Genomic DNA, 26,124 nt, shown 5'->3' with positions numbered 1-26,124 from the left:
TGGAGCACCCACCAAGCATATCCAAGCAATCGATGCACTTGAAGCCATCCAAAATCGCGCCGCCCGTTTCGTTCACTCCCATATTCATACGAAGTCAGGGTCATCCTTGAAATCACTGTCCAATTTACGAAGTCTTTCTTGCTGTTGTCGCATCGCAACCCTATCTCTTTTCCATAAATTTTATTACAGCTTACTCAGCCAAAAATTATACATCTGCGCACCTCCGCCGCGCATATCTCATCGCACTGGTCACCCCCTTCAAGTTACTCGTCCACGTGAACGTACTGTAACCTTTTCCACCTCCTTCTTTCCACGAGCTGCGTCAGATTAGAATGGCCTCTACCACTACGTTGCTGCTATCACCTGCCCATCATTCTTCAACGCCAACATTGAACTTCATATGTCATCGTGAAAAAATGTAACAAAATTTTGATTACCCCACCTTTCATGTAATACCCCGAAAGGGGCCTTTAAGGTAAATAAATGAAATGAAATAAAAGAGCAAGTGGTAAAAACCTTTTAGGAACAGTCTTCATAGAACTGTTTGCAGCAGACTCTTGAGAACGCACTTTACCATCTAGCCTGTTCCCAGTGCCACTGAATGCCTGGAACAGAGATATTAAACATTCAGCACAGAGTAGATGCAAACCTGAAGAGACCATGAAAATTGGTTCATCTCATCATAACTGACCGTAAAAATGATATGTGAGCATGCAATGCCATATACTACTACACAACACAAATGCACAAAACACAATTACAGAACTTTTCATCCCAATGAAGCGAAAGCTAAAGAGCCTAAAATACCCTCTCCTCTCAATTAGCAGAACACAGCCCCCGGTTACAGTTACAGTTTTGTCTTCAGAAATACTAACTTGCTTACAACACTTGTTATTTAAGCATAGTTTCAATTTATGCTTTAATCCTTTTTATTTAAGGCAAGTGCCAATTTTCAACACTAGAGTCGAGGCAAAAAACAGTGTCACTGACTACAACGAATTTTCTAGGCATGTCTGGCCAGCTATGCCGGCAATGGGGAGAAGCCACATTGTCATGCAGATAAACTATCTGATTCACAGCACCACAAACAGACACAGACGAAGAAAAGAATAAAACACAGGGATTACCAACCAGCCAAAACCCTCACATTGCTCAGCAATATTTGATGGAGTGGCACAACCTGTAGTGTAACAACCTGTAACATACTTTGAACTGCTGAAATATAGGAATCTTGACTAAACGAAATGCATAATTTAACAAATTTTTTGGCTGCAAGTATGACTACTTTAATGACGTTCAACTGTACCCACACCACACAAAGACCAAAACAGACCACAGCAAGGAACTAAAATGTAAGTTTTCTGCACTATACCAAAGCGAATCACGCAACGAAAAAGAGGACAGCAGCAAGCAGATGACGAGACGTTGTCTGCCTGTAAATCGGAATAGTTGACCATTGAAATGCAGTTTTGCAATGACATCATTGTGAAATCTTGGGTGCCAGAAAAGAGAGTGAGGAGAATGGTTTTGCCGAAAGAAAATGCTAAGAGGCTTTGATCTGAATTCTCACTACCTTTCAGGGCACACATGGCTGTACTATTGTGCAGAGACGATCATGATGGCCCAATCAAAGTACCCGGATCGTTTATTTCAAAATGACAAAACCTGGCCATAGGCCCTTTAAATAAACGCAAAATAGGCAATAAAGTGAGAAAAACCCAAATAAGATATGTGCAGTAGTTGCTGAGAAAACAAATCTCAAATAACCTTAAAAAAATATGTGGGAAGCACAAACTACCCTGTATCTTGAAACCCTAGTCCACGAAACCCTAGTCTGCACCTTTTCATCCGCAGGAGACTACATGCCCATGAAGCCGAAATGTGGCATGTATACTAAAGTAATGCTGAAGGACCCCAGTTACCTGCAATTCCACAAAAAATCGCGCAGTTAACCCCATAGCGAACTTGGACAAGCCAGGCTCATTTCTGGCTCATGACAAGTCCAGCTTGCAGTGTGTTTTTTGGCACTCTGTGTTTGGCTTAAGACAAGTAGTGCTCATCCAAAACACTTTTTCGGTTTGCTGACAGATGCCAGCACTGGTACTAAATGAACATTTTGGTACCATTTTCAAAATAAAATGAGCCCATTATGGGTTCAAGCATTTTTTACTTTAATACTTTGCATACTTTGCTGCGTGCATACTCCGCAGCCTCCAACGCAGCAACAATCGCCATCACCGCCATGCCACCACTACTTTGTGTTTCAAGTTGCCCGCGTGAACTTGTTTGTTTTCCTTACTCCACTCAACTAACTCTCTTTCTCAACAATCCCCACCGCCTTCTTTCAATATCCATAGCAACCTTCTTGTAACGAGTTGGTGGACCGAGCAATGCCGAGAGGCGGACCGGCTCGGCGGTCGCCGTCAACGGCTAGGCTCGAAGAAACGGACGATGATGCACGCGCTCCACTGCGCAACGAACAACTGCTCGTAGAGCTGTGTCCTTTTTTGTGCCGATGCTTCGTTGCGCGCTTCACTGCGCAACGAACAACTGCTCCTAGAGCTGTGAGCAAGAAAATGCATTCAATGTAGTGAAGCAGTTAATAACATCCGCCCCAGTCCTAGTACATTTCGACCCAGGGAAGCCACTGTGTCTCAGCTGCGATGCCTCACCGTATGGGATCGGCGCAGTTTTGGCACACAGAGAATCTGATGGTCGAGAACTGCCCATTGCTTTTGCCTCCAGATGTTTGTCTCGTGCAGAGCAAAACTACAGCCAACTCGACAAATAGGCATTAGCCTTTGTATTTGGTGTGGAAAAGTTCCACCAGTACTTGTGGGGCAATCCTTTCACTGCTTATACGGATCACAAGCCTCTACTAGGATTACTGAAGGATGACAAACCCATTCCAGTGCAAGCATCACCACGACTAGTCAGATGGGCATTGAAACTTTCTGCATACAAGTACAAGCTTGTGTACAAGCCTGGTCTGGACTTAGGTCATGCGGATGCTCTCAGTAGGTTGCCGTTGCCTGCAAACAACGTGGATCTACCTGCACCTGCTGAAATGTTCATGCTTGAACAAGCATACCCAGGACTGTTGTCACCTGCCATTGTGGCACAAGCTACAAAAAAGGATCCATTCCTGAGCCATGTAGCTCTTGCTGTCCTGCGAGGGGAAAAACTTCCAGCAGGACCAGAAGGAAATCCATTCACAGCAAGGAGCAGCGAACTCAGCCTCCACGAAGGTTGCTTGCTGTGGGGTTCCCGAGTTGTTATCCCAAAATCTTTGCAAGCCAAAATCCTAATGATACTTCATGCAGGGCATCCTGGCATTGAGAAAAGCAAGACAATTGCCAGAAGCCACGTCTGGTGGCCGGGAATTGATGGAGACATCGCTAAGAGTGTAAAGAGCTGTGAAACCTGCCAAGCTTACCTGCGTGCACCGCAACGCATTCAGCACACGCCATGGCCGTTTCCACAGAGGCCCTGGTCAAGACTTCACGTTGACTTTGGGGGCCCATTCATGGGTCATACATTCCTGGTCATTGTTGACGCCTATTCAAAGTGGGTTGAAGTTTTTCCAGTGACGTCAACATCAGCGGATGCTGTTATCAATGCTTTGCGAACAACATTTGCGCAGCATGGACTGCCGGATCTCATAGTTTCCGACAATGGGCCTGCCTTTGCAAGTGAACAGTACTTGGAATTCTTGGCACGTAATGGAATACGTCGCATGCTTGTGCCTCCCTACCATCCAGCTTCGAATGGTGCGGCAGAGCGCGTCGTACAGACTGTCAAGAACAAGATCAAGAAGAGTGGATCTGGATCTTTCCAAACCCAGATTTCGCGGTTCTTATTTCATTACAGAACCACGCCACATGAAGTCACAGGTAGAGCACCGTGTGAAATGCTCATGGGAAGGATGTTCAAGACACCTTTGGATGTTCTTCGCCCAAATCTACACACTTCAGTGCTGCTGAGACAGTTGAAGCAGAAACTACAGGCCGATAAAGGGTGTCGTTCTTCTCCATTGCCGAATGTGGGAGACAACGTACTCGCAAAGAACTTTCGTCGAGGACCACCGTGGGTACCCGCACGTGTCACGAGCACTACAGGTCAGTCAGCAGCTACAGTCTGTCTCAGTGACGGTACTCTCTGGCATAGGCACGGCGACCACCTACGTCCTCAAGTCGAAGAAATCGTTGAGCCTACCACTGAACTATGGAGGCCTGAACCTACTGGAACACAGGGCGTTTCCAGCCACCCATCAACAGAGTGTGACACCAGCTTGGCTGTTTCTGTGGACTCTGACCTCACCGTGAGTGCTACTAGTGGCACAGAAGAGACAACTGTGAACGTGACTGGTGGTACAGAAGAGACTGCTATGAACTCTCCCAAGTCAGCGTGCAGCACGCCTCAGTTGCGAAGAAGCACGAGAAGCCGCAAGCCAGTGCAGCGCTACTCTCCATAATGTTCTTCTCTTCTTGAACAAACTAATGGGGGAGGACTGTTACAGTTTCGTTTTCATGTTTGTGTTGTGGCGCCACCCGGTGCCGACGGTTTAGAACTTGCGAGGCAGCAAGGCAATAAAAAGGACACAGCTCTAGGAGCAGTTGTTCGTTGCGCAGTGAAGCGCGTGCATCATCGTCCGTTTCTTCGAGCCTAGTCGTTGACGGCGACCGCCGAGCCGGTCCGCCTCTCGGCATTGCTCGGTCCACCAACTCGTTACACTTCTCTACTGCGCTTGCAAGGCGGACCCTTTGCCCCAAGGTTGGAAAAAAAAAAAACATGGCTTCTTCTAGCAGCTCTCCAGTCTGGTGATGAAGGCAGCTTTAGCCACTTTGAAAAGATAGGAAAAAAAATGCCGCACTATATTCACACCATGGTCCCTAACGTAACATAAGGAGTATTCTGAAGTTTTGTTTGATGTTTCAGCGGATTTTCATGAACTCTTTGTTCTCAACTCGTGAAATTTAAAATTTTCTGCCGCAGAAAGGTAGGGGCCTATTGATTTCTCGCAAAAAAGCTTCCCTTCATGAGAGGATGTGTGCTTTTTCATTTTTTTTTTCTTGCTTGCTTGCCTCGAGAGCACTGGAGAGGTATTCTAAGAGTGGTATGGCACACGGTTGCCATGGTTCACGGTAACTGCGAAAGTTCATCTTTGCTGAATGACATGCAAAATGATTCGTATCAAGCGGATTTTTTTTCGCAGAGTTTCAGAGAAATCAACTCAATACTCTAACTTAGTTCGTCTTATCTGGAAATTTGTCTTAAACGAGAAAACTGCACACTGTTTCCGGAGTCTCCACTGATGTGGAAGTATCGGCTTGTTAGTACCGTTCAAAAATCTGTAAGTGGAGTACTGCTACGAGCTTTATGGAATGCAACAAATAAAAACGTCAGTAAGCAGCATATGATGTGGGATAATTCAAGCAAGATTCCAACACAGAGCTTAGCATGACACACTAAAACACATTTTTGGGCATTCTTGATGGGACTATTCAAAACACACATAAGAAGGAAACTGTCGTTTCGCTGTTTGCTATAACATACACAACCTGCCAACACACTACTGACCAAGAGTTTATAGCCTTAAGAACCCTGCAAGATCATTACACAAAGAAATTAATCATATGTTACTAAAGCATGAATGTTGGGCTTAAGAGCTAATTATAAATGTCTCTTAACAACGGAAGGCTTACCACAAAGCCCATGGGTTGCGTCTCATAGGCAGAGTAGTCCATCTGAAAGAGGCGAATTACATCAACATATACATACAATGGTGAATATCAGTATTAATGTGGAGACTTGGGCAAGTTGGCACATCATACTTAAGAAGGAAAAACAGTTTGGAAACACATGACGAGAAGAGCGCTGTGCCGTCGTTTTTTGTCCCATGTTTTCTTGTCCCATGTTTCTGTGCTGTTTTTCTTCTCGAGTATCAATACCAGCTGCAGGAAAATGGCTTCTTCCATTTGCCTACAATTGGGAACTGTCATGCATAAACCGTGACCACCCAGATTTCCTAACCTCGCCTCAGTATTCGAGGCTCTGCTACTCGAGGAACCTATTCAGTTACACTACGGGGACCACTGGCTCCTCATGGATATCATTAGAATATCATTAACTCTGTCCTTCCCTCCAATCACCATAACAAGAACAGGGTTAATTACAGAAGGACATGGGAGTGGCCTTTTCCCTGCCGTGAAAGAGGTTAAGCTGACTATGATGATGATGACAAATTTAATTTGAGGCTGGTCATGACCAAGCATCATGTTTTATTGTCAACACACTTGAAATTTACATCTCTGCTGTCTGTAAGTTTGAGATAGGTCTGTTATTATATGTCTGAACTCGGCTGATGACAATAATAACGATAATAGTAAAAATACTATTTTACTGCAGCCTTCATACAAAACAGAAAAATACTGCACGCCTGTCAAAGACTACAGTGACTTGCTAGTTCAGGCACGTCAACGACGAAAACGCGTCAAGGTACACAAACCAGAACCCCAAAACGAAGTCTGGAAATCCACCTAAGGCCATCATTAACAGAAAGAACACATATAGTAATATATCAAATTCCCCAAAATTAAGAGACCAGGTTATATTTCCAAGTTTACACGCATGTCATGTTACACATTCTTAGCATACACATTCTCAAATTTACTTTCCCCTTACCACTAAGTGTGCTGTCTACCACTTGTGACTGACCAGAGAAATAATTTTTCAGCAAATCGTAGAATTCTCCTTCAAATTGTCCTCTTCGCATGTGCCTAAGCGGTGGTGCTATAATATGATGCTTGGTACTGCCCAGCTTGAAATTAAATATTCCATGCCTTGTCTGTCATGGGTATTTTTCATAAAGGCATGTTTCTGGGCTAGTAACAGTGTAAACTGTGCCATATGACCATTCAGTTGACGATGTGGCTTTCTTTTTTTTTTTTATGAGCACTTCAAAGGGCTTTTTCCCGCATATCATTTTGAAGTACGCCAAAGGAAAATGATAAGGGACGATGACTGCTATTTATAGGGTTACTACTAAGCCAAGATAGGTAGCCAACAAAACAGTGAAAAGTAGGCACCGCTAGCCACTAGAGTCCCTGCTAGAATACTGCACTTATCCTCTGCTGCCCTGATAGAACGAATTTTATTTATTCATGCCGCAATATGCAGCAGCAGCCAGCATCAGATAATTGCAACAGAGACAAATAAAAACACTGGCTTATGCCTGGCCAGTGCATGAACACAGACTTAACCATGTCGTTTCATTCTTCCAACCATAGGCACAACGTTTTAAGAAGTTACAGTAGCAGTCTAGGCTAGTTGCACTGCAAGAAGTGCCAACCGTACCTTACCCACACAAGTCCTGGGATGTTACAGAAAAAAAAAGCCACAGAAATCTTTAAGGCTCACACATTATCCATCTATGATCACAGGCTTTCCACAAGGCGCAAATGGCATGTCAACTATTGCTTTTGATTTTACCTCACTGACGACGTGGTGTTTTCAATCTTTTTGTTTTTTCACTTTTCAGTTGGTATATACCGCTCTTGCAACTAAACCAATACAGTGGTCAGTGCCTCTGTTGCCCCGCAAAATATAAGTAAATATAAGTAAATTACTGAGAAATAACTTGCAAACAGATCTGAAGAATGCTGGGTGCTACTGCTACAGAAACCCATGCCCACTGGTTGTCACCAGAAGCCCATGTATTCCAATGGGGCTATATTCATCTGCTGCTTCTTCCAAATTCCTTCTACCTACACAAGGCTAAGCATTGTGGAAGGCAGTCCTGCATTAAAAATAGCACACACCTCAGCTTCTTTCTCTGGCTTCTTCTGTGCATTGCGTGGCTCAGGCTCTTTGTACCCGACAGGAGGGGCAAACTCCACCTGGACAGAAAAATAAATAGTTACTCAGCGCACTGCATCTTAGTTTCAGCTTCAGTGTAGGCCAGGGATTTAAAACCCCAACAGGCTTCAATATGCGCCATGGAGCTCTCCCTCCATGCTCCATGTCAGTGCTCGCATAAGCAAGGAGTCACAATTGGTCAGTGTTGCTTGTGAATGGACCCTTTCAGTTTTTTCTACTGTCAGTTCACTTTTGTATTCATGTTTCCATGCATGCAGCAACTAGATGAAATTTTTTCGGTTAAATAACAAGTAGCTCAATAAACCAGCACCGTCGATAGATAACATCAGTGACACTGCAGTCGTTTAGGTTGTTGAGAAAACACTGATCAAAAGAAAAGCTGATGGTTCCATCTCGCAACTTCTCTTGCACTCTCTTATATATCACATCCAGGGTGGCGGCACATAAGACAAATCAACCAACTGGTGGTTAAATACGGTACTCATGTTAAGCAGACACTTGCCACAGCCATAAAAGTTGCATACGACATAGGATTTATGCTGGTCTTTTACATGCATATTTCATTTACTTGCATTACAAGTGCACTTTGCTCGAATAAAGACTTAAAAAATTGGCCGACGATTACACTTTTTGGTAATGCGATTTTTCTTGGCGGGTACAAACGTTCGCTGCCGATACCTTCGAAGATGCGCCCCTGCCTCAGCCGGTAAGTCGGAAGCCCTTTTTATGTAGCCTACTACTTCCGAGGAATCCCTGTTTTGTAGCCAGCTGGCCCGCATATGAGCAATAGCATATGAGTGATCACACATTGCTGTCCCTTCCTTAGTTCCGATCCAAGCACAAACCCCTCAGTGTTTAGCTAGCAAAGATGCCGCAGAGTGGTAGTGCCGGGCAGAAGACTGGCCCCCGGTAACTCCACATGCTCTGCGTTCACTCCCTTTCATCCTCTGCTGAGCTCATTCACTCTGCCGGGTACACCGAGGCTGCCACTGCTCAACCCAGGAACTAAGAGCTGCGCTCTAAAACAGGATTTTCAACAATTTGCTTTTAACACGCAGCCTTAGGTGGTGACAGCGGCCAACTAGTTTTCCCCTGCTTAAAATAACTAAGCAGCGGAGCATGGAAACCAAAACACAAACAAACAAAATGAGTATTACATGGAATTCCTACCCTTCATTATTCCTCAAATAACAAGGACTACTAAAAAAAATTAGTGTAAAATAATGCCAGGAAAAGTGCAGGTGTTTTCCAGACCTCAGGGAGATACTGTCCTAAACAGTGATTTCTGGATTAAAGTAAGGGAAATGTTGGTTAAAGGACTACAGAACCTAATTTTATATGTATGTTTCCTTCTTTCAAATGATGCGTTAGAGATTAGAATAATACATGGATCACCATGTGGTATTCGCCTACGACTGGTAAATAGTTGAATTTCTTCTTTCATGCTGTTTCGGTTTTGGTTTCATCAACAGAACGATGGCTGTGCCACACATGACGTAAAGACCAACTACACGTCACTGCCATTGATGGGTTCACGAAACCAAAACAGCATCAAGAAGACAATCAATTACAAATTATCTAGTGGTCATAGGTGAATATCATGAAGTGATCCATGTATATTAATGTGTAATGCATCATTTGAAAGACGAAAACCTGCAAGCAAAATCTAGTGTCCATAGTCCTTTAAAGCATGAAACATCACTGGGATTATGAACTTGCCTCATCTTGGAAACTTAGCCCAATGCCATGAATGCAAGCACATGGCTCAGTATATCAATGTCGATTTCAGTCACGGAGTTCTGCCCATGGTGAGGCCACTAGTGAGGAACTAGTGTTTCGTGGATTTCAGACATCATGAAAAAATGCAATGCTCTGTGCCAAAAAAAGTATAGCCAATCGAAGCACCTGATGTGGTAGAAATGCATTAGCATTAGGCGTACCTTTTTGGGTACTTATACGCATTCCCTCTGCATAGCAAACGAGTGACAGACTTTCATTACAGGTCTGCCCCATCTGCCACTCCTCACCTTCCCTCTCCCTCCTCTACCCTGAAAGAGGAAAAAGGGATTACCCCCACCCTGTCTGCCCTCTCCCAGTGCCCTCCCCCTCAATTTCCACCCCTCTACTTTTCCATTCACAACCCATCCCCTCTCACCATGGGCGTCCGGAGGGGGGGGCAAGGGGGGGCGGCTGCACCCCCCTGGAAAATCACTCACTCTAACCGTGAGTGATGGCCGCACACCAGGGGCGGCGGTGCACTCAGCAAAACGAGTAAAAGCGGCCCCGCTTCCAGCTTTGGGTCACATCTGCGAAGTGCCGCGTCCGGGGACGCGTCGTTCCAGACATACAGCGGCACCGGCGAGCATGTGTTTCGAGGCGTCTTGAGATGGGTGCCTGTTTCTTTGATCTCTAGAGAGATAGCCACACGGAGGCAGACAGTGCACATTCCGGCCACCGATGAATTCTTCAGGAGGGAGGGACAAATCAGCCGTGTCCACCCCCGCTTTGTCGGGCTGCTCAAGGGCAAGCAGGCGATGAGTTGGCGCCGCCGCCGCTCGCTGTCTCCTCCGATCCACGGGAGAGCGCAGTTCGGTAGAAGCGCCGCTTTCAGAATCTTCGGCAAAGGGGATTAGCAGTTGCTTTTGTTCACGGCGACGCAGTCTCCAGAGGCGCCCCCACACCAGCGTTCCTTGCATCTTCTCCGGAAACCAGCGCCTTTGGTCAAGGCAGCCCGATGGCGCCTGCCTGGCTCGCCTGGCTCGCCTGTCACCTCTGGCTGGGCCTCAAATCCCAACAGCGCCCATGTACTGTGCGATGTCAGTGCATGGTAAAGAGACCCAGGTGGTCGACATTATCCGGAACTCTGTACTACTCCGTCCCTCATAGCCTGAGTCATTTTGGGGCTCTGAACCCCATAAAAACACACAAAACAAATTTTCCGACCGGAGTGGCGAGTGTCCCTTCCCCTCGGAAGTCACGAGGCGTTCCTTTCACCCCCAAAGTGCGTATTCGGGGATACTGCGGCAAGTAGGCCCTTGCATGTGTGCGCGCCTCTGTGTTTGTGCTTCGGTATTTTTAGTGGCCGGTTGTCAACGAAGCTGAGAACAATCAAGACAGCGGACGAGAAAACGACGAGCGGCAAGTAGTGTGTGTGCAAATACTCGACTGTGCGGTTGCGCGAGCAAGATGGAGCGAGGTGTATGAAGCTGCGAGCGTGCATTTATCTTGTAAATAAGTTTTCGTTGTATATATAGTCATTTTTTGTTTTCAACGTACGCATTCAACCGTTTTTTCAATCAATGTGTATATATTTTTAACACTACCAACCCCGAACAACTCCATAGCCAGCTTTGTCTCGCGCGGTTCCGAATGATGGACATTCGGCGCTTCTTCAAGCGTCAGCGGTTGTCTGACGAAGCGTTATCCAAATGCGCCCCTGCAGATTCTGGTGTGATATGTGACAACGGTGTAGCATTTGAACAGAGTGATGCAAGCTTTTATCACCGGACAGTAGCTGATGTCGTCGACTCCATGGAAGGGACTCTGTCAACAGTGAGTTCAGGTAATGCAGCAGGCCGAGATGATTCCATTTCTCCTTTCTTGGGATTTAAGTCCGGATTTGACCAGAGCGATGCAACCTTTCATCACCGGACAGTAGCCGACGTCGTCGTCTCCATGGAAGGAACTTCACCAGCGAGCTCCGGTCACGCAGTAAGCCGAGACGATTCCCTTTCTCCTTGCTTGGGATCGAAGTCCGGAGACAACATCAAGAAAACAAATAACTTGCCTCAAGAATATGACTTAGGAGAGTTTCTAGGCAAAGCTAAACTCACTGGCATACCGGACTTTTTGAAGTTACGTCTTCTTACTAAGCCATGGTCGCCAAATGTTACATACGATTTTAAGAAGGATGTAACACCTGGAAAGAGGCCTTTTCGACATCAATGGCTGGGAGATTACGCCCCCTGGCTTGCGTACTCAGCGACAGCGAAAGGCGCTATTTGTCGTTTTTGCGTCATTTTTCCTCCACGTGTTCACCGGGGTACTCAAGGAAGTTTTATCGTGCGCGCTTTCATTAACTACAGAAAAATGCACGAGGCGTGCAGGGATCACGTAAAATCCCAATGGCACCAGGAGGCAATGACGGCCACACAGAACTTTATGGATGTGATGAAAGGCAAGCAGCTACCCGTTGTAGAGCAGCTGAACAGAGCACTGCACGCGCAAGTTGAAAGGAACCGTGAGAAACTATTTCCAATAGTTTCCACCATTGTCTTTTGCGCGACGCATGACTTGCCAATTCGCGGCAAGCAGTCCAATAGTGGAGTCTTCAATGATCTGCTTGACTTTCGTGTAGAAGCTGGAGATACTCTACTTCAGGAGCACTTCGCTTCTTCTGCTGGCAACGCCAAGTACACTTCTGTCCGCGTCCAGAACGAGATCATCACAATCTGTGGCGACATCCTGAAAGAGCAGATAGTTACCGAAGCTAACAAAGCGTTTGCTTTTTCCGTTCTTCCTGACGAAACTGCAGATATTTCAGGAAAAGAGCAGATGTCTATAGGCGTTCGCTTTATTGACAAGGCGGGAGCCGAAGTGTGCGTTCGAGAGCAGTTTTTGGGATTTGTAGAGCTGGAGCAATTAAACTCTGCTTGCATCGCCGCGGCAATCTTGAAGTTTTTGACGAATGTCGGGCTCCTCGTTGGACAGGGGTACGATGGATGCTCTACAATGGCTGGAAAAGAAGCTGGAGTGAACAAAATTATACAAAAACAGTTCCCGAAGGCACTATTTTTCCACTGTGCAAGTCACAAACTAAATCTCGTCATCAACGATCTGAACGACGTCTCTGAAATTCGAAACACAATTGGCATAATCAAACAAACCATAAACTTCTTCCGCGAGAGCGTACTCCGGAGAAAATTGGTGCCGAACATTCCGATGCTGTGTGAGACAAGATGGTCTGCAAAATATAAGTCTATTAGGATCTTCTCTCAGCATTACGTGGCCATAGTCGAAGCACTCGAGGAGCTCGCGTCCACGGAATCATGCTCGAACGCTGCAACTAGACAACGAGCTCACATCCTCTACTGCGCAACAACAAGCTCATCTTTCATCGTCTGCTTGCATATTGTAGCGAAGTACAGCGCTCGGCTCGAACCAGTTACGAACATTCTGCAAGGTGTATCCATGGACTTCCATTCTGTGCATGACACATCACTGAGCTGCAACGTATTTTTCGCGGCCACCGGAAGAACGCTGTAGAGGAGTTCTCTAACATCAAGAATGCAGCAAGGGAGGCAGCCAATCACTTAAATGTGGTGATATCTGTGCCAAGACAAGTCTCTCATCAGGCCCACCGAGACAACTACGGGATTCAGTCGCCGGAGGAATACGACCGTGTGGCAATATATGTGCCGTACTTGGACTCCCTCACTGCTTCTTTAGCTCGGCGCTTTTCTGAAAGCAATGAGAGGAGCTTCAAACTTCTCCAGCTGCATCCATCAAAAATGAAGCACTTGAGCCGTGTTGAGTTCGCTGTTCTCGCCGAAGAACTCCAGTGCTTTTACGGCATCGACAACTTCAAGGAAGAGGCCATCTCTTGGTACGAGATGTGGTGCAACAAAACTGGGGACCCATCAGAAATAACCTACTGCGAGCTTCTACATCAGGCCAAGACATTCTTCCCTGGTGTTGCAAAAGCCATTGAGGTGGCTCTGGCTTTGCCAGTTACTACCTGTAGGGTCGAACGCTCCTTCAGTACAATGAGGAGAGTGAAAACGTGGCTACGCTCAACGATGACAAACGACAGACTGGACGGCCTTTGTATGATGAGTGTGCACCGAGAGCGTGTAATGAAGCACAGGAATGAATTTATCACCCGTGTCATCACGCAATTCGCCCAGAAAAATCCGAGGCGTCTACAGTTGCTGTTTACTGACTGACTGTCGTTGCGTGTTTGTGAACATATTGTGCTGTGTGCTGGTCATCAATCCGGGTGTGTCGAGAACCCGTATGCAGCAAGACTGAGCACTCTTCTCCACGAAGTGATAGTATCTTTTTGCATTTTTATTAATTTTAATTGTTTCTTCGTTGATAAACTCCAATGTATCTCTCCTAGCCATGCATTAATTTGCTGTTTGTAATTTTTCTTTCATGTGTGTATTTTACTTATTTATTTTATTTATTTATAAATAAATAAATTTACTCTGCAAATAGTGCCTTTTTGCTACGAACATAACCCCCCCCCCCCCCCCCCCCCCCCCCCCCTCCGGCGCCAACAGCCAATGGGGCCCCCCCCTGCAAAAAATTCTGCGGACGCCCTTGCCTCTCACCCTGGGACATCTCCCCTTTGCCACCAGCCAATCATGGCAGGTGGAGGCTTGGGAAGAATTAAAAACAAATGTCCACCAGCAGGTTCACCTTCATTATGTTGACCAGAATCTACCTACTGAAAAGATGTGCACTGTCAAAAATAGGGAAAGTGGCATTTTGTACCACTTTAATCAACCAAAGGAGGCAATGGGAAGAGCCCACCACTCACGTTCATGTCGCACTCAATGATGGACACAGCATTGCCGGGCTTAGTCTCGAGCACGCACAGCTCATATGTCTGCATAGGTTGGCAAAAGAACAGGATCAGCACAGCAAGGAGAAGTGTACCAGCAACAGGGACAAGGGAGCATGGCCTTCTTGTGAGACACTTTGCGCAGAAAGCCGCTGGCTGACAGCACGATAATTCCCAAGCGTCAGCATGCAATGCATGCAGAAGAAGTGTGCATGAGTTATTTAATCCTCAAATTACTGCACATTCTTTTTCAGAGTTCACTGAAGGCAAAAGTGCCTTAATATTTTTCTTTCATAAGAAAAACACTATAGTAGCCCTTCATGCATTATGAAGGTATTCGAGACTTTTGAATCAGTGCACACCGTCACTGCTACCACTTACTGTGTACTGCCAGCCTCCAGTCAGCTTGCGCAGATGGCACCAACAAGCCAGGTGTCAAAACCTGGTGGGTTCGCACTGGCAGCTAGAGGTACACAGTACAGTTGTCCGTTCAAAAGTAGCTCAACACTCAGCAGCGCCATTAACAACATGCCGTGCATTTCCATACTGTCAATGGCACAATGCCCAACCTTCCCGCTTATTCTCCTGCCTCATCTGACAGATTTTTAAACATCAGGTTAACTCAAAAGCCCCTCAAAATGCAACCTATAGGGTAACACACATCCTAAGGGGAAATAGTAAATGACCTAAGTGCTGGTCACTGTTGGTATATAAAAAAAAGAATTTAGGCAGACACACTTAAAACTGCTTACGTGTGAGAATGCAAAAGCATTAGTTTACATGTAATATTTGTACATGCATTAAAGTTTTTTTAATCGTAAGACCCAATCGTAGGTTCGTCCTCGAGATTTGTGAATGGTGACTGCACTCGCTGTGAGACTGGGAATAGAGTTCTTTTTAGGATGATGTGGGAGATGCTTTTCCCTTTGGGGTGGCACACACACATGTGCATGACACCATCTGGAACGCTGTATGACAAACAGTTGCATCACAATTTTGGTAGAAATGATGGGAAAGACGCCACCGCATAGAAATCGGCCAGTGGCGAATATATATAGAAAAATGGCATATATAGAATGCCTGAAGTGGCACTGCAAGGCTTGCTGTGTGCATCATACAGCCGCTTGATAGCGTCACCCTATTAGTGCGGAAGCACTCATAAGCTCCCTAACAATGACCAAGAATCTTGTCCATTCTATCTTGTGACGACACCTAGCAACAGCTACGCCATGTTGATTTAAAAACCAACCCCTGGGCCAACCCCAAATCTGACCATGCCCAACACCATGGCGACCTCCAAATTCGGCCCTGGCCATTCCAAAATTTGGTCCAGGCCACCTCCAAAATTTGATCTTTGCCGATTTGGACCAAGATCGACGTCCAACTACAACTGACCGTGCCTAAAACAATGGTGATGTTCAAATTGGCATTGGCCACTTCCAAAATTTGTCCCAGCCCACCCCTGAAATTTGACGCTGGCCAATTTCGGCCAAAATCAATGCCGAACCATAACTGACTGTGCTCAACACGATAGTGACCTTCAAATTTGGCCCGGGTCATTTCCAAAAATTGGGCCTGGCCACCCCAGAAATTTGACCTCGGCCTATTTGCACCAAGACTGATACACAACCATAACCCCGTGCCCAACACGATGACGGCTTCCAAATTTGGCCCAGACCACCCCCAAAATTTCACCTTGGCCCATATGCACCACAACCATAATTGCCTGCGCCCAACACGATGGTGGCCTCCAAATTTGGCCCTGGCCATTTCCAAAATTTGGCCCAGGTCAACCCAAAAATTTTACCTTGGCCCATCATCGTCATCATCAGCCTGACAATGCCCACTGCAGGGCAAAGGCCTCTCTCATGTCTCTCCAATTAACTCTGTCCTTTGCCAGCTGCAGCCACCATATCCCCACAAACATCTTAATCTCATCCACCCACCTAACTCTCTGCCGACCCCTGCTACTCTATCCTTCTCTTGGAATCCACTACGCTACCCTTAAGGACCAGCTGTTGTCTGGCTTTGGCCCATTTACATCAAGATTGATGTCCAACTATAACTGACTGTGCCCAACACGATGGCGACCTCTAAATTTGGCCTGTGTCATTTCCAAAAATAGGCCCTGTCCACGCCCGAAATTTGACCTTAGCTGAATTGTACCAAAAAACCAGTGCTTTTGTAATATAATCAGTTTAACCAAGTTAAAGGGACACTGAGGAGAGCACTATTAATATCTTTTTTATAGTAAAATCCGATAGTTCGGCATGTCATGGCTTTGTTGCCACTTGGCCGGCAGCGAAAGATGCATTTATTTCTAAGAAATTTGGATTTGAAGTCGAAAAAGTTTTTCCCGCCGCTCTGATTCAAACTTGGGATTCGTCTATGACGACAGAGGACTAAGAGACGTGAAACATGACGTGGACATGACGTAACGCAGACTCCGTGATTTCTGGCTGCCAGCAGTGCGGCCTAGCAGCAGCCGAAAAGAAAGCTACCGCCGGCCGCACGTTGAAGGCATCTATCGGCTATTGCGGCCGTCGCTACAGTCACTTCGCTTACGTTTGCACCGGCGTTTTGCCAGCGTTACGATGGATCTCGTTCTCGAAGTCGTCAACGAAGTTCTCGCAAATAGACACCTTTAGCATACCGTGTACCTTGTTACTGCTAGCGGAATACCGGGAGCCCGCCTACCGCTGGAAAACAGGCGCTGATTTGTCCCGATGCTTCAGGAGCGCGCGTAGCAGCCAGGCACGTGGCGCCATCTGGCGACGTCAAGGAGATTTGCGCATGCATTGGCTGCGCCTCAGTGATGCATGGTTTCTCGGTTCCTGGTGTTGCTAGAACCATTCGTTCTAGCAACAATGTTTTGTTCTATGATCTCATCACGCTTGTACTTGCGAGTTTGGCCTGTGGCGGCGATACCTGTATTTTGGTTCTTGCTCTTTTCTACGTTACAAGAGCTTTGTTGTCAGTATGAGTGGCGTTTTTGTAATCAGGAGCTGGTATTCTGTCGATACAAGCCAACTTCAATTTCTCCTCAGTGTCCCTTTAAAACCCTGACAATTTTTTTCTAGCCGTTGCTCCTGTGAGTACACACACACACACACCGGCTTTTCTTGCAATGGGACTAATATGCCTTTGCATTAAAACTACAAAAAAAAAAAAAGAAAAACTGATATCTAGTGAAGGGTTTTTAAAGGGTCAACTCCATCGAGTTACTGTTCTCAGTAACAATCGACTCTCTGGCCCTTTATGGCTTTGTTAACGTTTGTGCGGAAGCAAAGGGCACATTTATTTGTGAGAAATTCGGACTTGAAAACCATCCCACCAATGGAGTGCAACTCGTGACATCTTAACCAAAAAAGACGGGTTGCCACTGCTTAGAAGTGGGTAGCCGTGTAGCATTGCTTCTGGAAACCAGGCCCAATATCTATGTTTATGCACACTTTACTTACAAAATCGGCTACTGATAGCGACACCTGCATTTAATTTTCAGTGGGTGTGGTGTCTCTGTGATTAAAACACAGTACCCTATCGATACAGACTAACTTGTTTGTCCCCAGCATCTCTCTAAGGGGGGACGAGGGTCCTAGAACTAACTTTTTTATTTATGGCTAGAATCTCGTGAAATTTAATGTAATCATAATTGAGCTGGTGGTCTTAGATAAAAAGTTATCTTACAAAGTCTAGAGCATAATTAGGTAAATTTTTAAGCATCTTTAATGAACTTTCTCATTGCATTTTGTTGCTTTTAATTACATGAATTCATAGCCAGAGAGTTCCCATACCCGATGACATTCTTCGTTTTTCTCTAAAGGCACGTCATCCTGATACGCTATGTCAAGAGTAAAAGGTTGCAGTATTTGACACTGCAACTCATTAAGCTAATTGTAAATTTCTATTTATACTAAGAATTTCATCGAGTATGGGAACTATCTGGCTATCAATTCATGTAATTAAAACAACAAAATGCAATGAGAAAGATCATTAAAGCTGTGTAACAAATTACCTAATTACACTCTAGACTCAGATAAATTTTGCTCCAAGACCACCAGCTCAATTACGATTACATTTTTGGAATCAGAATAGAAAAACGCATATGTGCGCAAAATTTCATGAGATTCTATGCATAAATAAAAAAGTTGGTTTTAGGACCCTGGTCCCTCCTTAAACAGCGATAATGCATAAAAAGCACCTCGGAATGCAACCTGGAAGGTATCACACCTTCGAAGGAAAAGGGCAAATGATTTGTTTGCTAATAATTCTAGGCTTACAAGAAAAAATGTAAAAGTCTTTCATTAAAAAGGAACAGCTTTCATACACATTCAGAAGCAAAGCACTACTTCGTTACGCCACAGAAGCAACGGGAAAGAGAGTTGTTAACTGTGCACTCACCTATTCTCATAGTTGAAAGAGTTGCTAACTGTGCACTCACCTATTCTCATAGTTATTCTTCTATTTTCCATTGGGTGTTGCTGCTATCTTTTTAATATGCAGTCTCCAGTGCTATGCAATTTCCGACACTGTGCCTTTGACGGTTTGGAAACACGCATCTACGCCAGTGTCCCTGTCAGCAATCAACATTACTGGCTTCATTCCGCCTATGCGCCGCAGCATCTGCTTTTTATAGTGCCTGTACCGTACACTATAGCGATGATCACACATCATCAACGTACCTTATTGTTGTACTCTATGGCAATGATGTCGTTGGTCGATAGGCAGGCAAAATTCCTCAATGCATTTTCCAATCTGAGACTTCTGTCAAGAAAAGCAAGCCTTGCTACGAAACAAGACAAATGGCTCTACACAGTCATTGATTGCAATCATCAGCTTGTCAACAACTCATCCTTTATACCATACAAGCACGAGTAGAACCCTTAACAGAACAGACTATATTAAATACCTGAACACAAAGAGCAGTGCCAAAGATATCCAAAGGTATCCAAAGATATCTAGGCTAGATACATTTTCCTCACACACGGAAAACTGGTGCATGTCATCTTCCCAGGGTTCTAAACAACTCCCATGTGCTGCCCATGATAGCGACTATAATTTCTTTCATTTCATCAACACCCAGCAGCCTTGCCATAAAATTATGGCAGCCTGGGACTCGAAAAAACTTTGGCTTGACACATATATTACAAAACTCAGCTGACTTCCCTGAGATAGTAAGCAACATACCACCAGACGATTATGAGCTCATGGCTCAGTTTGACGTAAAGTCACTTTTCAAATGCATTCCTGACACCTCATGGTAAAAGTTTGTCCTGCTGCTCTCAGAAACTGACCAATCTTCACCTCAAAGATCCCTATTGATGCTTGAGATCTGCGCAGCTCCTACAGTTCTTCCTGGACAACTTATTTCATGTTCCAAGGCTGCTGTTACCAGCAACTTCAAGAAGGAAAAAGGTTTACGGTTTATCGCGGTTTAACGTCCCAAAGCGACTCAGGCTATGAGGGACGCCATAGTGAAGGGCTCAGCCACGCAGCCACGCGCAGAGCAGGCGAATGACAATACATATGCCCACCTTTTCTAGTGGGCCTGATTTTAAATCAGCCCACGCATGAAGCAGATGCTGTGCAAACACCCCCTGAACCGCGTGTTTTGGTCGCCTGTTGTCATGGAGATTAATACACCATTACTCTGCCACCAACCTTTATGAAAGTAAGTGAAGCAGGAATTGCTGCTAGCACATGTATTTCATGGCTGCTGGGCTGTCCACTGATCCAGTGAGCCAGTTACACTAGCTACACACAGGTTTCACACACATACGCAGACGCACACCGCCGAAACCCGGGGAGTGAGGCTAGAAGTGCTTGTGTACTAAAGACACCTGTCACTCACGAGCATCCAAATAACAGCGCATCAGCTGAAAACATCTGCAACAGGACCCAGTGCAGAGGGAGCCCTGTTACTGAGCAGCTATGACCATCAGAACCTTTTGCATGCAAAACAAATAACTTCTATAAGATAAGCTGTCAGTCTAGTTGGTGTTGTATCATTTTTTTCAGCAGCCCGTAACACATGAGGACGGAGCATGAAGACAAACAATGTGTCTCAGTGCACAGCCTTTGTTTTCTGCATGCTGCTGAAAGAATGAAACATCTTCCACCACTATTCATCATCATCACTAGCCTAACTACATCCACTGCAGGAGAAAGGCCTCCTTCATACCTCTCCTATCAAGCATGTCATGTACCAGCTAGGCCACCTTATCCCTATGCACCCAATGATAACATGACAACCAAGTTTTTAAAAGCAAACTTCAATTTGCGTTTGTGTCTGACGGTTCCATCATTTAACTTTCACTGCTTCACTAAACGGCAATTATCATATCCGTCAACAAGCACAGCTGTATGTACAACCATATGTGGATTAATTACTGGTAAGTCTACAGCTAGTGTGACAAAATGGCCAAAATATGTGGATTAATTACTGGTAAGTCTACAGCTAGTGTGACAAAATGGCCAAAATATGTGGATTAATTACTGGTAAGTCTACAGCTAGTGTGACAAAATGGTCAAAATATACTCCAAGTGACTTTAGACTGCACAGGAATGCTACAGTATATCACAAAAAAAAAGCAAATCCATCCGCACAAAATGATATTCACCGAAAAAGAACAAAAACTGTGCTCTGAAATCAACATCGAAAAAAGTGTGCAAATTGTCAGAAAATAAAACCGATAAGTCAAACTCCTAAATATGACATATGCTGCAGGGGAGGGCTCTGCATTAATTTTTATTATTTTATTAAGCTTTATTAAGCTTAATAAAGTTCTATTAAGCTATTTAAGCCCGGAGTTTTATTAAGCTATTAAAGCAGCTACACCAGCTATGATTTGACATTACAAATACATCAGTAGAAACATGTTAGGGTCTCATCAATGCACATGGAATGGATATTTACACAATGAAATAAACAGCAAGAAAACTAAAACAAAGCAAACTAACCGTGTCATTAAGAAATGTGCAATCAGGAGCGCAAACTAAGACAACATGAAATCGTGACATCAAAAATTGTATTGCCACATAAAAAAAAAGAAAAAAAAGATGCCGTCTTTAAAAAAATAGGCTTGTGAGCCGACACTGTATAGCACAAACGGCGGCTTTGCAGTTTGCCGCCATTGAAATGCGGCTACCGCAACTTGGCTGTGACCCAATAACCTCTGCCTCAGCAGCTGAATGCCAGTAAGTAAACTTCCAACTGCTGGGCCTGCAGTAGTACGATGATATAGTGAGTTTAATTTATTTATTTACAAAAATAAATTAATGCTGTGCGATGCAATGAGGCTGTGTTTCTTTTTTTTTTTAGTCTGATGCCAGATTGTGCAAACCTACTCGATGCCAAACATTTATGCTTGCATCCACTCTCCTCAAGGGGAGCAGACATCATCATCATCACCATCACCAGCCTGACTACGCCCACCGTAAGACAAAGGCCTTTCCTGAGTCTCTCTAAGCCTGTCCTTAACAGCTGCGGCCACCTTATCACCACAAACTTCTTAAAGAGGCTCTACTGGTAAGGTACAATTGTTATATATCTTGAGGGATATTGGCGAACTGTCATTCATGACTTGAGAGTAACTGCCAAATGAGCTCCATCCCATTCTTATTCTTCCAGTTTCACTCACTCGGTACAGATCTGCAGTCACTACGTGCCCTAAGTAGACGTATCATGAAAGTCTGCTGTATTTACAAGGTGCCATCTACCAGGAGTGTTAAAAAAATGTGATCTTATTTGGACTGCTAAAATACAGGGATCTCGTTTTATTGAAATTTGAGATTTAGTGAATTTTTTGGCTGCAAGTGTGACTTTTTTATATCAAGGGTCAACTGAAGTGCAATCATACTTTACCTGAAAGTTAACAGATTAGAAAGCAGAAGAAAAGACAATCACAAGCCACCGAACACACTGGAGGCATGTGGCATAATCAATTATCTTTCAGGTAAATGGTTACACTACTCATTTCTGATCCATCAACACCACAAATAAAAAAAATATGCGTTCGTTCGTTTCTTATTTCATACCTCTAAAGGAGAGGAAAGGCACATCTTTGTTGCTCTTTAGTTTCCTGCAGCCTGGGCAACAAGTACAAGCTCACCACATCAAAGGATACACAGCCTTTGGATTTGTGATGTCCAGGAAGTCCACTGAGAGGGGCTGAAACTTGGAGAATGTAGCCACAGGAAGAGTCGCGCTCTCCACTTGGACTATGTCCCCTTCATCGAGCAACAAGTTCCTCTGCATCTGTACAGGAATTAGAACCCTCGTGCACATCTGGTCTTTTGTGCCATTAGGCGTTAGCTGCAAGCACATGCCCTCGAAAAGCACGCCCTTGAGTCTCACATACCTTGAACCAGCACTGAAGCCCATGTTTATCTTATAGCAACGATATGAATGAAGTCTATTCAGTTTTGCTGTTTTTCAAAATAGTCACATTTATAGCACTTAATCTCTTCATAGCCAAGCTGTGATATGACAAAACGACCAAGAAACAAGTTCCCCGAGGATACTTGAAAGTTGTATATGTTGCAGTGAAAGGAAAGTGAGAAACTTCAGCGCAGAATAGCTCTTAAAAGCCCAAAACTAGGGGTGTGCGAATATTCGAAATTTTCGAATATATTTCGAATATTATATTTTTAGTATTCGAATTCGATTCGAAATACAAGTATTCGTGTTGTTTCGAATATTCCACCCGACGCGAATATTCGTATCTAGCCGAATATTCATTGAGAACACCGGCGTTCATTTCATTTCATTTCATTTCATTTATTTTACCCTCAGGGCTTTCGCATTACAGAGGGGGTGGGACCGTGAAGAAAACAATACATAGGTCAAAAACAGGGCTATATATACGAACAATATTGAAAGATCCTAAAGACATAGGACGAAAACACATTTCGGTCCGCAAGCCCTATCGACAGATATATAACAACATGGCGGCGCCTACACGGAAGGAAAATTCATTCTTCCTCCGAGGGCCATGCCGTAGCTGACTGCGCTGGTGAGCTTTTTTGTGGCTATACCTGCGAAGCTGGTATAGTCAGAGCTGTGCACGAAGTACCTCGCAATACGTGCCAGGTCAGTGCCAAGTGAGAGAGCATTTTCTGAAGCTGGTATAGTCAGAGCTGTGCACGAAGTACCTCGCAATACGTGCCAGGTCAGTGCCAAGTGAGAGGACATTTTCTGTGGCTGGAGGAGTCGTTTCAGTTAGAAGGGAACTACTTCTGTCTGACCATGTGGTGCAACTGGTTTTCCTTCACGACAACCTTTTACGTCATCCCAGCAACGCGCTTTTGTGCTGATGGCAAGCTAGCCTTAATCGATGCTGTGTACTAGCCATCTTCTCTGATATTTCCACTCTTCTAAGAATAATGTTCGAGACTTTGATACTTTTTGTGCAGCCACACACACCTTTTGTGTTCATTTAATCATCGATAGTTGAACTGTGATGTTCTTGGGTGCCCAAATAAATGTTTTGTAGTGATTAAATGCGTCTGTCCTTGATTATTCGATATTCGATTCGATATTCGGAACTAAGTATTCGTATTCGATTCGTATTCGAAAAATTTGATATTCGCACACCCCTACCCAAAACACTCCTATCTTGTAAAAATCAAACCTGCACACTAAAGACACTAGCATTCATATTTCCTGTTGTATATGTTGTTTAAAACCGCAACGGCGCAAAAAGTTTCGCCTTGAATTTCACTGTGCTATAATCACCAGGAAAAATGAGGGCCAAGGATGCACATAAGGGTAGAGGGTGCATCAAGGCTGAGAACTTGACTATTCATGCTCAAGACATCAACTTCTACACACAAAACAAACACCATTAGGATATGAAAGATGCAATCATCAACGGGTGCATTTCTTGGTGGCTTTATTCAGCCATTTCTTTTCAGTGGTGACGGATTGGCTACTCTGCTGTGATGCCAGTGAAATTGATGCATTTTACCAAGTCATGCAGAATGAGGTGTCAAGTAACGCGACAAACGCAAAGAGAGAAACTTTACCCAGTATGGCAAATACACTTTGCCTTCATCAGCAACGAATTCAAGAACGCCACAGTGCGTTTCTCGGTTTGATTTCTTGTTGGTCAGCTTGAACAACATTGGATAGACGATGTTGAGGCGTGCTAGAAGAACAAAGCACCAAAAGGTTTCGTCTCAAAATCACAAAAGGTTTTCAAACAGCATTTACCACAAACTTGCACAAAGTCATCTTTTGCAAAGCACACCATGCCATCACTGAAGCAGGAAAGCCAAAAGACATTCTCAAAAAACTGGTTGGTTTGGTTGGTTGGTTTATGGGGTTTAACGTCCCAAAGCGACTAAGGCTATTAGAGACGCCGTAGTGGAGGGCTCCGGAAATTTCGACCACCTGGGGTTCTTTAACGTGCACTGACATCGCACAGTACACGGGCCTCGAATTTCTCCTCCAAAGAAATTCAGCCGCCGCGGCCGGGATCGAACCCGCGTCTTTCGGGCCAGCAGCCGAGCACCATAGCCACTTAGCCACCGCGGCGGTCCATCTCAAAAAACTAAAAGTCAAAAGGCCAAACAGTCATCAACCAAATGAATATGTTGCATGCTGCCTGCACTAACTGCACTAAACTGCTTTTTACATGAGCAGGATCCTAAAAGATACCAATGTTAGGTTAGACTAGACTGGTGGGTTACTCTTTAGAAACTCTACCAGTGTTCCTTTTGCTACGAAGAGATGACGCAGTACAGAAGAAAATTACAAGTCCCTGATTTTGTACTCTACTGCAGTCCTTGATGATGTGCACTAAATCGGCGTCTGCGGCTCCTGGTAAATAACATGCCTAGAAATAAATCTGACAGAGGAAGATGCATTCTTTAGCTGCATTCGACAATAAAGCTCTGGCCTACGGATGCAAGGAGTTCTTCCACCTCATCATTTATCAACCACAAGGGCTCCCCGACTAGGCAACAACTTGCAAAGGTGAGGCATTCTTCAAACTGTATACATTTATTTTACAATATTTACATGCATGCCCCATTATTCATTAGAAAGCAGAAGAGGGGACAACTGCATGCTGCATAAGGGCACTGCGGCCACCTTGGCAGAGACGTGGCTCGTCAGTGAACGAATGAACAAGTTTATTAATATAAGGAGGGAATATGGCCACTGTATGGGGCGGAAGGGAAAAAGGAGCAGGGGTTCGGAGAGATATTTTTCTTGAGCATCTTTCCAGATCTGTGCAATGATTACTTCATGTTGCCAAATGGAGCTTGCACCGTACAGCAAAGCTCCATAGGCAAAGTTAGACAGCTCAAAATAGGAGCTTTACCATTAAAAAGAAAGATCGAAAACACAGAAACCGAAAGCCTTCGATAACAGCTGATCGCCTAAAACAAATAGCTGTGAAAAAAAGTCTAAGTGCTGTACTGAAACTAAAGACCTGGCTACTTTCTCACAATGACAGAAATTTTGAAACAAGCTTCAGTGACAATTAAGGAAAGCAAAGGAAGCTTTACTGTCAAAACTTGTTTCTGACTAGTTTTTGTCTTGTAATGGTAAGATGGATCGGACTTTGAAAATTGTTAGCAGTTAGGCAAACAGGAAGAAGCATAATATTCTGCCAAAAAATGTACATAGAGATGATAATGCAATAATGTAAATTGACCGTGCAAATAACTTT

General features: G+C 44.6%; 1 protein-coding gene across 1 annotated transcript in view; it reads right to left on the bottom strand.

Moving 5' to 3' along the window:
* Ufd1 (ubiquitin fusion-degradation 1-like) overlaps positions 1-26,124 on the bottom strand; it is a 38,252-nt gene that overhangs the window by 4,179 nt on the left and 7,949 nt on the right. The window contains exons 4-10 of the mRNA XM_089575267.1: positions 24,473-24,594; positions 22,573-22,703; positions 19,129-19,201; positions 14,423-14,491; positions 7,821-7,898; positions 5,706-5,747; positions 517-605 (exon numbers count right to left, since the gene is read on the bottom strand). Of these exons, the coding sequence (XP_089431393.1) occupies positions 517-605; positions 5,706-5,747; positions 7,821-7,898; positions 14,423-14,491; positions 19,129-19,201; positions 22,573-22,703; positions 24,473-24,594 (604 nt within the window). The remainder of the gene's footprint in view (positions 1-516; positions 606-5,705; positions 5,748-7,820; positions 7,899-14,422; positions 14,492-19,128; positions 19,202-22,572; positions 22,704-24,472; positions 24,595-26,124) is intronic.

This window comes from Amblyomma mixtum, chromosome 2, assembly GCF_055824585.1.
Source record: "Amblyomma mixtum isolate Tamu chromosome 2, ASM5582458v1, whole genome shotgun sequence".
Classification (NCBI taxonomy): domain Eukaryota; kingdom Metazoa; phylum Arthropoda; class Arachnida; order Ixodida; family Ixodidae; genus Amblyomma; species Amblyomma mixtum.
Note: the sequence above shows the minus strand (reverse complement) of the source record. Positions and strands in the feature narration are given on the sequence as shown.